This window comes from Myotis myotis, unplaced genomic scaffold, assembly GCF_014108235.1.
Source record: "Myotis myotis isolate mMyoMyo1 unplaced genomic scaffold, mMyoMyo1.p scaffold_m19_p_11, whole genome shotgun sequence".
NCBI classification, from domain to species: domain Eukaryota; kingdom Metazoa; phylum Chordata; class Mammalia; order Chiroptera; family Vespertilionidae; genus Myotis; species Myotis myotis.
The window spans coordinates 52297958-52310262 of record NW_023416315.1 but is presented as its reverse complement, the minus strand read 5'-3'; the positions used below and the strand labels follow the sequence as shown (position 1 = coordinate 52310262).

Here is a 12305-nt window from a genome sequence, read left to right as displayed (position 1 = left end):
CACCAGGCCTCTATCCTATATAGTAACAGGGTAATATGCATACTGACCCTAACAGCAGAAAGACTGGGAATGACTGGTCTCTGTGACACACACTGACCACCAGGGGGCAGACGCTCAATGCAGGAGCTGCCCTCTGGTGGTCAGGGTGCTCTCACATGGGAGGAGCTCTTTTCAGCCACAAGCCAGGCTGATGGCTGCCAGTACAGTGGTGGTGGTGGGAGCCTCTCCTGCCTCCTCAGCAGCGCTAAGGATGTCCGACTGCAGTTTAGGCTTGCTCCCCTCTGGCAAGTGGACATCCCCCGAGGGCTGCCGGGCTGCCAGAGGGATGTCTGATTGCCATTTTAGGCCAAATCGCCTGGGGAGCGGGCCTAAGCCAGCAGGTGGTCATCCCCTGAGGGGTCCCAGACTGCGAGAGGGCACAGGCCGGGCTGAGGGCCCCCCCCCTCCCCGAGTGCACAAATTTTTGTGTACTGGGACTCTAGTATATATATTATACATACATATCATATCATATTAAGAAGAACCTGTTATATCAAGAGAGTCAACTCAAAAGGAGAGAAGTTAACTTTAAATCTTGTGCAAAGCATGGTTTTATATGAAAGAGGGCTTTGAGCTGAGTTTGGATAATAAATAGGATTTGAGTGTTTGAAAATGAGGGAAAGAGATATTCTGAGAGAATTAAAGAACTGAAGTTGAAACATTAGTTGGATTTGGGGAATAGTCAACCATTCAGTAAACTGGAGCAAGATAAAAGAGAGGGATAAAATAAATAAAGTTCAAACAGGTTAGGATGAGGTCATGGAGAATTATGAATGCTAGGATAAGTATGCTGCATTTTATTCTGCAGCAATATGGAAGTTACTGAAGGATGTGTTTTGTTTTTATTTTATTTGGGGCAGGGTGTCTTCTTTCTATAAAGAAGTAGTTTTGCCCTAGCCGGTTTGGCTCAGTGGATAGAGCATCAGCCTGCAGACTGAAAAGTCCCAGGTTTGATTCTGGTCAAGGGCACATATCTGGGTTGCGAGCTTGATCACCAGCAGGGGGAGTGCAGGAGGCAGCCAATCAATGATTCTCTCTCATCATTGATGTTTCTATCTCTCTCTCCCTCTCCCTTCCTCTCTGAAATCAATAAAAATGTATTTTAAAAAAGTAGTTTCTTATCATATTACTTATAATATGTATATGAGTAAAGGATGTGTATTTAATTTTTGAAAGTTGAAGTTTTGCCAAATATTTTATTAAATTTTAAATATTTTCCCCATTAGCTTTTAATTATTTTGTATTTTATCTCATATTATGTATTTATGGAGCTTTCTGTGCATTTTAAAGCTATTATCTTATTTTCCTGGATTAATCATATTTTTCAATAGAATCTATCATTTATTTGTACAGCTTACAATCTAGAGGAAAATAACTTTTTTTTTTCATAGTCGACAACTATTTATGGGATTGATTGTTGCTTTGGATGACAATGGGAAAGCTGAAGGCCAGATGTTCTGGGATGATGGACAAAGCATTGGTGAGTTTAGACTTTCCAAGGTCCCCATACATCATTCAGAAAAATCACATGGCTCAGGATATAATTGGAATTAACTGAAAATCTATCTATTTTTGCTACTCTTAATAAAGTAAGAGCATTGCTTGAGCTTTTTGTGTTATAATAAAAAATATTGCTAAGTCGAAGGTCACAAAGATTTACCCTTTTTTGTTCTCTAAGAGTTTCATATTTTAAGCTCTTATATTTAGGTCCTTGAACCATTTTGTGTTAATTTTTGTATATGGTGTGAGGCAGGGGCTCCAAGTTTGTTCTTTGCATGTCGATATTGAGTTGTTCCAGTCTTTTTGTGAAAAGATTTTTCTTTCACCATTGAATTCTTTTGGTACCCTTGTTGAAAATCAATTGACTTTAAATGTGAAGGTATATTTACATAATTGAGGACACAGGAAAAAAACTTCACATTTAAAAGATATATAATCTTTTTAATTCATTCATTCTTATGCCAGTACCACTCTGTCTTGAGACAGTTACTTTGAAGTGAGTTTTGAAATCAGGAAATCAACTTTCCTCTTTTTCAAGAAAATGCTTTTTTAAAAGCAGGTTTCCTCTACCTCAATAGTATTGACATTTTAAGCTATATAATTTATTGTTGCTGGTGGTGGCTGGGCTGTTACTTTAAAATGTTTAGCAGCATCCCCACCCTGTACCCACTAGATGCCAAAAGCACTCCCCTTTTGTAACAACCAAACATGTCTCTAGATATTGCCAAATGTTCCACCAGCAAAATCACTGCTAGTATGTTATGGAAATCTAGAGTCTTTTTCTACATCTTGAGCTGATTAGGACTAGATGATGTCATAGTGGGTTAATAACAACACAGTTAGGGTATGAAATCAGCCCCCTATGAGCAATATATTAAGAGGAAAACCAATTTCCTATAAAATTTTAGGTTTCTATAACAAATATGTTTCAATCTCAAGGTTAAAAATCACTAGTTCCTGCAAGTTTTAAGCTTTTCAACTTCTATAGAGAAGCTCTTTGCTTCACCAAACAGACTTCTAAATTCAAATTTAAAGTAGCAAGATACAGTGTAAGTATACATTTGATTGGAATTTTCTGTTAACAGGTTTGTAACTATTTGTTAAACTTTTTCTTTCTTACATAAGATTTAATAGCTAGTTCAAGGATTATTTTAAACCCCCCATATTAACAGAATCCAATCCTTTAAAAATTCTTTAAAACTGCTAAAAGAGACTATAATATTTACTTAGGGTACATATTCTAGCCAAGACCAAATTTTAAAATAGGGTTTCATAATTGTTTGTTTCCATAAGAGTTGGGGTAATTTAGAAAACAAAGAAGAGGCTTTGTCGGTTCAGGGAGAGAATATGTTGTAATAACAGTAAGAGATGGAATGTTGACAAGGGCCAAGATAAGAACATGATGTGAAACTGACTTTTACAAAATAGGAGGTATAGAAGCCATATGATGAGGATGAGTAAAGTGGACATCAACTGGGAAATATTTCAAGGAGATGTGTGGGCAGGAGATCATATGGAGAGATATTTAGATTTGATATACCATGTCACTATCACTGGTGACTTTGAAAGGTCCAATTCAATGAAAAAAGGAAATAGGAGCTGAAGTGTAGGAGATGTAGGATTGGATTATGAGTTGAGTACACAGACATAACAAGCAGAGGCTACCTTTTTTGAGACATGGGCACTAGAAAGGAGATATGATAACTTGATGTAGAGAGAATCAAGTTAAGGATTTGTCAGAATGAAGTGCTCTGGAGCATAATTGGAGCTTGGAGGAACAAGGAGAATATGGAGAAGAACTGGTGGAGTAATTCCTGGGAGGCAAGAGGGCTTGAGATATAGAATGCTATGGAAGGATAAGCTAAGAGTAGAGACAGAATAATAAAGATGAAGATTACAATAACTGATGATGATATTGAAAAACAAATTTTGAATACTTATTATGCACAAGCAACATGTTCTGTTCTTTATTGCCATGAGTTAGTCCTATTTTTTGTCTTCATTTTATGGTTGATAAAATGTTAAGTGACTTGCCTGAGATTGCACAACTACTAAGTGCAAGAGTGGGGATTTGAACCCATGCCAATCTGACTTGAGAGTCTGAATTCCTAACTGCTCTCCTCTGCTTATCATCATATCCATGTGAGCTCTCATGGCTATGTGCTTGCTATGTTGGCACAGAAAACAACTGATCAGTAGCCTTCACATTTTTTCACCTATGATAGAAGACCTTAGTTCAACCCAGGTTCTTTGGTCTTTGCAACCTCCTGACCCTTACCTCAAAACACTCTCTTTCATATGCACATCCCCACACCAACTTAGAGTGAAATATTCCCTCAGCTCCTGTTTTTAGTGCTCCTCAGAGAATTCAAGATTATCCTGATCAGTAATTGTGATCCCATTGAGGCATTTTCTGACTCCATGTAAGATTATCTGCAGCAGTTGAAGTAACAAATAGTTGTTTAATCTATTTTCTTGGTTGCAGATACCTATGAAAAAGGAAACTATTTTTTGGCAAACTTTACAGCAAGTCAGGTAAGACTTTTAAAATTGAATTGTATAAATCCTCTTCCAGTTAGCTACAGATTAAGCATTATTCATTAAATGTATGGATATAATATCCCATGTCTTAATAGGAAGACCTTCCTTCCTTTATAAATCAGGTCTGTTGACATTAAAATAAGGAAGAAACAGTCCTTATTTTGATAATTATCCAATATACTATCACTCTATAAAAAGAAACTTGTCATTCATATTATACTGTGGGGAGGAGAGAGGTGAGTCCTTATATGTATAACATGTTTCCTGGGATTGAGACAGCATTTTCTGGCTAATAAAATTTTGAAGGATAAATGCTACATCTGCTACTCATTGCACAACAAACAACCCCAAAACTTAAGCAGTATGTAACAATCAATACTTATTTAGCTCATGAGTTTATAATGTTCAGTTGATCTGGGCTGGAGTTGGCTAATCTTGGCTGGCTTACCTAGATCTGCAATCAGTTGTGGTACTGTTAGGCTGCTTGGATGATCCTGGCTGTATTCACTCACATACCTTGGGGTCATATGGCTCTTGAGTGATCTAAAATGGCCTTATGGGCAAGTCTGGGCATGACCTTTCATGATTGTAAAAAAGGGGAAAAACAGAAATGCCTGAGAACTTCTTAAAATTTCCATTTGCTTCAAGTTGACTAATATCCCATTAGTAAGTCACATGACCAAACCCAGACACAAGGTAGGATAGAATGCCCCACCAGAGCAGGAGTGTATTACAAAATTATATGGAAAATGGTATGGATAAGGAGGGGTAAATAATTTGAGACAGTGATTCAATCAATCTACCATGCATGTTTTATTATTCCATGGATAACCTACAAAATTCTAATTAGAGTAGGAAGATCATTTTATGTCAAACCTGGAACCTTCTTTCATTTGTTCCCCATTGATTTGAACTAAGGAATAGTATAACACAAATCTATTGTGTCTCTTATACATAATTAGAGGCCTGATGCACGAAATTCATGAAAGAGTAGGCCTTCCTTCCCCTTGCTGCTGGCACCGGCTTCCCTCTGGCACCTGGGACCCGGGATTCCCTCCAGCACCCAGGACCTGGGCTTCCCTCACAGCCCCAGCTTCATCCAGAAGGTCATTGGGAAGGATGTCTGTTCTAATTAGCATATTATGCTTTTATTATTATAGATAGTGCTTCAAGTATGTGACAATGTCTGACATATATCCTTTCTGTTCTCTCTTCTTGGAATCATAACTTCCAGGGAAACTTTCTCTATTTTGTGTTTAAACTAGTTTTCAGATCTGATTATTCTGTTGGACTACAATTAGTATAGATTTGTCTTAAAACATGTTACCTAGGATGGAGAGACTATCTTAGACCTGCACTATCCAATATGATAGCTACAATAATATTGGATATCATCAAATTTATTGTAGCTGGTACTCAGAAAGTAGTCCTCATGAAATGTTTAATTAAAAATAAACAGCAAACCAGTACAATAGTAATTTGAGGCTTAACATTTTAATATGGAATATAGGCAATCAACAGATATATGTTTTTTATTTTTATACATTTCTTATAGAACATATTGCAAATCCAGACCATGCACAATAACTATTTGAATGATTCAAATCAACTGAAAGTTGGATATATTAAAATCTGGGGGATCCATTCTACTTATGTGACACAAGTCAATGTCACCTATAACAACAAGCAATTCACGACAACGAATTTCATGAGTGACCCCTACAATCAGGTATGTCTCAAAGGAATGTTGTTATGTCATAAATTAATTTTATTCTGCAAAGTTACCACCACTATTATTATCAGTTATATTTACTTATATTTGAAAGGTTATAGACATATACAATAGATATGTTCCAGAAAAGTTGCAACTATTAAATTATATTATAAAATATAAAATATTAGTGGTCCTCCCCAGTGTAATCAAGGGAGCAATGATCAATGGTGTGATGAAATCCTTTCCATTGGTTTCCCAAAGAAACTATGCTATGTGTTAAGTTTGGTTTCCCAGGCTAGTATAACAAAACCTATGTCTGTGGCAGAGGCTCAAACAAAGAAAAGAGTTATCTAATAAAATTGTTATTGGAAATTTTTCTCCCTTCTTCCTGAAATTACTCACATCCTTGGTCAAATCAATAGATCTCATAAGTTGGTGAAAATTGGCAGAAAATTGGTGGTAATCATAAAAATGAATATATGCTACCTGCGATGTGAGATCAATTATTTGGTTAATGGCCACAGCCAACTAATTGAAGACAGATTACAAGTAGAGTTATTAAGAGTAACAGCAGAAGGAAAAGTATCCCACTTTTGAACACTAGATCTATTATAAATATGGATTCAGTAACTCATAGGGAGTGGTTTAGAAAGGTAAAAATGGATTATTCTTGTTTTCTACATGATAAAAAGAGTGTCCTGCTGGTACTTGAATTTTGGACAATGACCCTCTGAACATTCAAACAGATCCTCTTTCTCCAATCTCATTAATTTTTTTTAAGTCACTAAGAATTGATTTTTTAAATAATTTTGTTTATTTTCAATTACAGTTTACATACATTATTATATTAGTTTCAGGTGTACAGTTTAGTGATTAGACATTACATAACTTAGTAAGTGATCATTCCAATAATCTTACACCCATCTGACACCATACACAGTTATTGACTATATTCCCTATGCTATATTTTATATCATTTAGTTCTCTACTTCAGAACATTTTTCCTGAACTATTGATCTCAAAACCACCCTTTGCAAGTAAATACTTACAGTTAAGACTGATACAGAAGATTTTTGAACACTTTCTTTTGGGGAAAGTTTGTAGCATATCAGATGCGCATTTGTTAAGTGCTGGTCTCAACCTATCAATAACCAAGGTTGTGGCTGGACCAGCTCATGTGGTTCTTATTATGAGTAAAAGATGTTTTTCAGCAATAATCATCAGGAAACTTTGAAAAGATACAAGCTTATAACTTATATAAGTACTGGAAATTTCACAGCACACCTGGGTCCATACAAGGAGGTCCTGGGGCAGTTGTGGGGGGAGGGGGGAGTCGAGAATGGGCAAGAGCCTAGAGTTCAGCTTTTTTGGGGGTGGGGGTAGGGACCTAGGGCTTCCAGGGTTCACTCTTTATTGGTGAATTTGACACATGGTGAATTTCAAGCTTGAGAAGAGAAACCAATAAGGGGACCAAGTGATCAATTATTGAAATCAATCAAGATCCGGAAACAGGAGCTTCCCTGGGCTGGAAACAGATGTCTCTTTGAAATGGACAAATCTGTCAGTTGAAGTTTAACTGAGGCACTTGCCTTACAAAAAAGAAACAAAAAGAAGAAAAAAAAAGAAATCCAAATCTCAGGGTTTACACTACACTATTATGTGCCAGGCAGTATACTCTGTGTTGGGGATGGTAAAAACATGAAAACAGCCTGCCTTCAGGAAGGTTAAAATCGGTGGCAAAACAAAGATATTTTTCTGAGCATTGGTTTTAATCAAATATGCAAATTCTTGAGCAGTGTAGTTCTGACTAAATGAAGTAGAAAGACACATTTCTGGCACAGGGATTATGCCCACAGCACATCTCTCTATAGACATCTGTCTGGAATCAATGTGACCTGAAAAGGAACCTTCTGTTACTCTCTGGGGGAAAAATGAACACATCATTTGTTGTTGTTAAATGTGATGTTTAAGAGTTCTAAAATACCAATGTTATCTCTTCTTTTCTGGCAGACACTAACTATTCAACTGACTGACAAGATTTTCAGGCTGGAAAAGTTAACTGAGGTCACTTGGAGTCACGATGTTCCCGACATTACTACTACACCTATGACGAGTACCTTCTCATCAACATCTCCAGTTCCTACATCTACTATTATTGCTACCATTTCTGAGTCTATTGTCACTAGTTTTGCTTCAAGTACTAGTTCTGCTAGCAATAGTACTGCCTCTCCTACTATAACCACTTCTTTCCCAACAAGTACTATTGAAGATACACCTGGTACTATTGTTCCTAGTACTCCTTTCCCTACAAATACTCCCACTGCTAGCACTGGTACTGCCTTTCCTATCCCAACCACTAATACAACTACTCCTTTCCCTACAAATACTCCTTCCCCTATAACTACTACCACTGTTAGCACTGGTACTGCCTTTCCTATCCCAACCACTAATATAACTATTCCTTTCCCTACAAATACTACCACTGCTAGCACTGGTACTGCCTTTCCTATCCCAACCACTAATACAACTACTCCTTTCCCTACAAATACTACCACTGCTAGCACTGGTACTGCCTTTCCTATCACAACCACTAATATAACTACTCCTTTCCCTACAACTATTCCTTTCCCTACAAATACTACCACTGCTAGCACTGGTACTGCCTTTCCTATCCCAACCACTAATATAACTATTCCTTTCCCTACAAATACTACCACTGCTAGCACTGGTACTGCCTTTCCTATCCCAACCACTAATATAACTATTCCTTTCCCTACAAATACTACCACTGCTAGCACTGGTACTGCCTTTCCTATCACAACCACTAATACAACTACTCCTTTCCCTACAAATACTACCACTGCTAGCACTGGTACTGCCTTTCCTATCACAACCACTAATACAACTACTCCTTTCCCTACAAATACTACCACTGCTAGCACTGGTACTGCCTTTCCTATCACAACCACTAATACAACTACTCCTTTCCCTACAAATACTACCACTGCTAGCACTGGTACTGCCTTTCCTATCACAAACACTAATACAACTACTCCTTTCCCTACAAATACTACCACTGCTAGCACTGGTACTGCCTTTCCTATCATAACCCCTAATACAACTACTCCTTTCCCTACAAATACTACCACTGCTAGCACTGGTACTGCCTTTCCTATCATAACCCCTAATACAACTACTCCTTTCCCTACAAATACTACCACTGCTAGCACTGGTACTGCCTTTCCTATCACAACCACTAATACAACTACTCCTTTCCCTACAAATACTACCACTGCTAGCACTGGTACTGCCTTTCCTATCACAAACACTAATACAACTACTCCTTTCCCTACAAATACTACCACTGCTAGCACTGGTACTGCCTTTCCTATCATAACCCCTAATACAACTACTCCTTTCCCTACAAATACTACCAGTGCTAGCAGTGGTACTGCCTTTCCTATCATAACCCCTAATACAACTACTCCTTTCCCTACAAATACTACCACTGCTAGCACTGGTACTGCCTTTCCTATCACAACCACTAATACAACTACTCCTTTCCCTACAAATACTACCACTGCTAGCACTGGTACTGCCTTTCCTATCACAACCACTAATACAACTATTCCTTTCCCTACAAATACTACCACTGCTAGCACTGGTACTGCCTTTCCTATCATAACCCCTAATACAACTACTCCTTTCCCTACAAATACTACCACTGCTAGCACTGGTACTGCCTTTCCTATCATAACCCCTAATACAACTACTCCTTTCCCTACAAATACTACCACTGCTAGCACTGGTACTGCCTTTCCTATCATAACCCCTAATACAACTACTCCTTTCCCTACAAATACTACCACTGCTAGCACTGGTACTGCCTTTCCTATCCCAACCACTAATACAACTATTCCTTTCCCTACAAATACTACCACTGCTAGCACTGGTACTGCCTTTCCTATCATAACCCCTAATACAACTACTCCTTTCCCTACAAATACTACTACTTTCACCACTGGTACTACTGGTCTTATTACCACTGCTCTTTCCCCAACAGATATCAATGTTACTAGCACTAATAATACGCTTCCGATTACAACTATTCCTTTTCTTACAAATACTGAGACTGATACTACTAGCATGGATTCAGTTACTACAAATGTTTTAAATACTACCACTGCTAGAAACACAAAAACAACTACAGCTATCACAACAGTTACTTTAATAACAAATGCTACTTCTGAACAAACTACTACTGTGATCATGTCAACTCTACCTCCTACAGGCACCCTTGGTATCACCACCACAGATAATGCACTGACCAGAATCAGTACCACTACTTATCCTCCAAATACCCCTACCCATGCTTTAAGTACCACATCCAGGAGCACTCAAAGCACCACCAATACAAATATTACCAGTATGACAACTGGTGTTACTGACATTATAAATACTCCCACTAGAAACAGCTCAGCTACTATTGCTCAAGACATTGCCACTTCCTCACATATGAACATTACAGATATTAAATCTACTACTAAAGTCACAGTGTATACTCCCACTATCACTACATCTGTTTTCAGCACAAAAACTACAAATTCAAACACTACTTCTGACACCATCTTTACAAACACTTACATTCCAAGTACCACAGCTATTCCCACCACCAATACTTTAAAGATTACAGAGCATTCAGAAAATATTGCTGATGCAGATAACTCCAGGAGTGTTTTTATTCCAAATACTACAGTAGCCTCAGATTCATTAACACCTTTTCTAGATACAGCAACTCACCATCATGTAACAACAAATTCTACAACTGGTTTTTTACCTCTTATTGTAACTAATGCTACCACAGCTATTACAAATGTTACCATTTATGTTTCAAATACTATTATTCCTGATAGAACACCAATGGATGTTGCAAACACCACAAATACTACTGTAGTTCCCTGATTACTACTCAAAGCAGGATAACTAGTACAGGAATCTTTTTAAAACAACTATTACAGATATAGAAAATCAATTAAGAGGTACATGATTTTATGCTACATAAATTTTCACAAATATCTGCACTACCTTTTACAGATATGGCTACTCCAAGCACTGTAGGCATTGAAGGTATATCTCAAGATGTATCCAGTACTTACTTTGTAACTATTTCTTTTGGAACCAGAATATATGCAACTATTTTTAAAATTATAACTCACATAGCCCCGTCAATTACACTACAGGTATTTTATGTATTTTACTACAGACTTCACAGATGATTTTGATATCCTTTAAAATACCACATTAAGCTCTATAAATACTGTTGCTTTAGATATAGTCATTGGAATCACCCAACTTGTTCTTGGTTTACAGGACATGATACTATAACTGAGAGCACTGGTGATACCAGACACTCAAATAATTGCTACAGCAGTAGTTATTAATACTATAGTACATTATTTAATTAGTAATGCTAAAAATCACACTTTAATTTCCTATGGACTTTTCCAAATACCATGGCTACCAATATCGTAATTTGCTATTACACAAACTGGAAGTATTAGTGCTTTTAAAGGAATCTTATTTGTAGCTATAAATAGAAAAAATGCTACCATTGTAGACTTTCTAAACACTCTGACTCCAGGAACTGAAATAACTAAATTAGGAATATTATAAGCTACTGTTACTATATTAGAAAATAAGAATATGATCATTGATGTTAAAAACATAACTTCCAAAACTTTGCAACCATTACTTCTGTAGGAACTACTGATACTCTTACTACAGATTTGAGAAGAACTTGTATTTATAGACATTAAAAGTACTCCCAGAGAAAAATTAATCTTACTTATGAGATAATCTTACACCCTTGCTGTTACCATTAATGGCTGGACTCACTTACACGGATCTAACTCTTTTATAGATCAGAAATCACCCAGGCGGATTTAAATCTGTAAAAATATGGCATAGAGGGGACAGTTTCTGTCCTGGCATCAGAGTTCATAATCTTATTTGCTTTTTATCTTATTCTCCAGCTTTTATTATTTTACTATAGACTCTCCTTCAAGGGGTTAGGACTACCAGCATGTTCTCTGTCTTTCATGTCCAAATTCACTATTTATCTTTGATCTATTACTGTGCTTTCTTCTATCACCCAGACTCCCTTGAATAGACTCATGGCTGAGTGCTAGTAAAGGATTAACTCTAGTACAGTATTTTCAAAATGTAGTTTGGGGACCCATGGAAGCCCCCAAAACTCTTCCCGAGGTGCACAAGGTCACATCTATTTCATAATATTATATTTGTTAGGTGCCTTTTTCACTTTCATTAGTATACAATGGCATTTTATAGAGATTCTATGCTGTGTGCTGTCACCATAGATGAATACAGAGACAGATACAAGAATCTAGTTCTCTTCTGTTCAACCAGGCACTAAACATATCTACAAAATATAAAATCATGTCATTCTTTTCACTTTTTTGCTTTGGAAAATATAGTTGTTTTTCATAAAACA

General features: G+C 37.0%; 1 protein-coding gene across 1 annotated transcript in view; it reads left to right on the top strand.

Annotated features, from left to right (window-relative positions):
- The window catches only part of MGAM2 (maltase-glucoamylase 2 (putative)), a 76031-nt gene extending 65275 nt beyond the window's left edge, over nt 1–10756 (top strand). Inside the window, 5 exon segments of the mRNA XM_036329001.1 lie at nt 1431–1519; nt 4025–4074; nt 5636–5809; nt 7805–7993; nt 8717–10756. Coding sequence (XP_036184894.1) covers nt 1431–1519; nt 4025–4074; nt 5636–5809; nt 7805–7993; nt 8717–10756 — 2542 coding nt within the window.
- Nucleotides 10757–12305: the final 1549 nt, after the last annotated feature.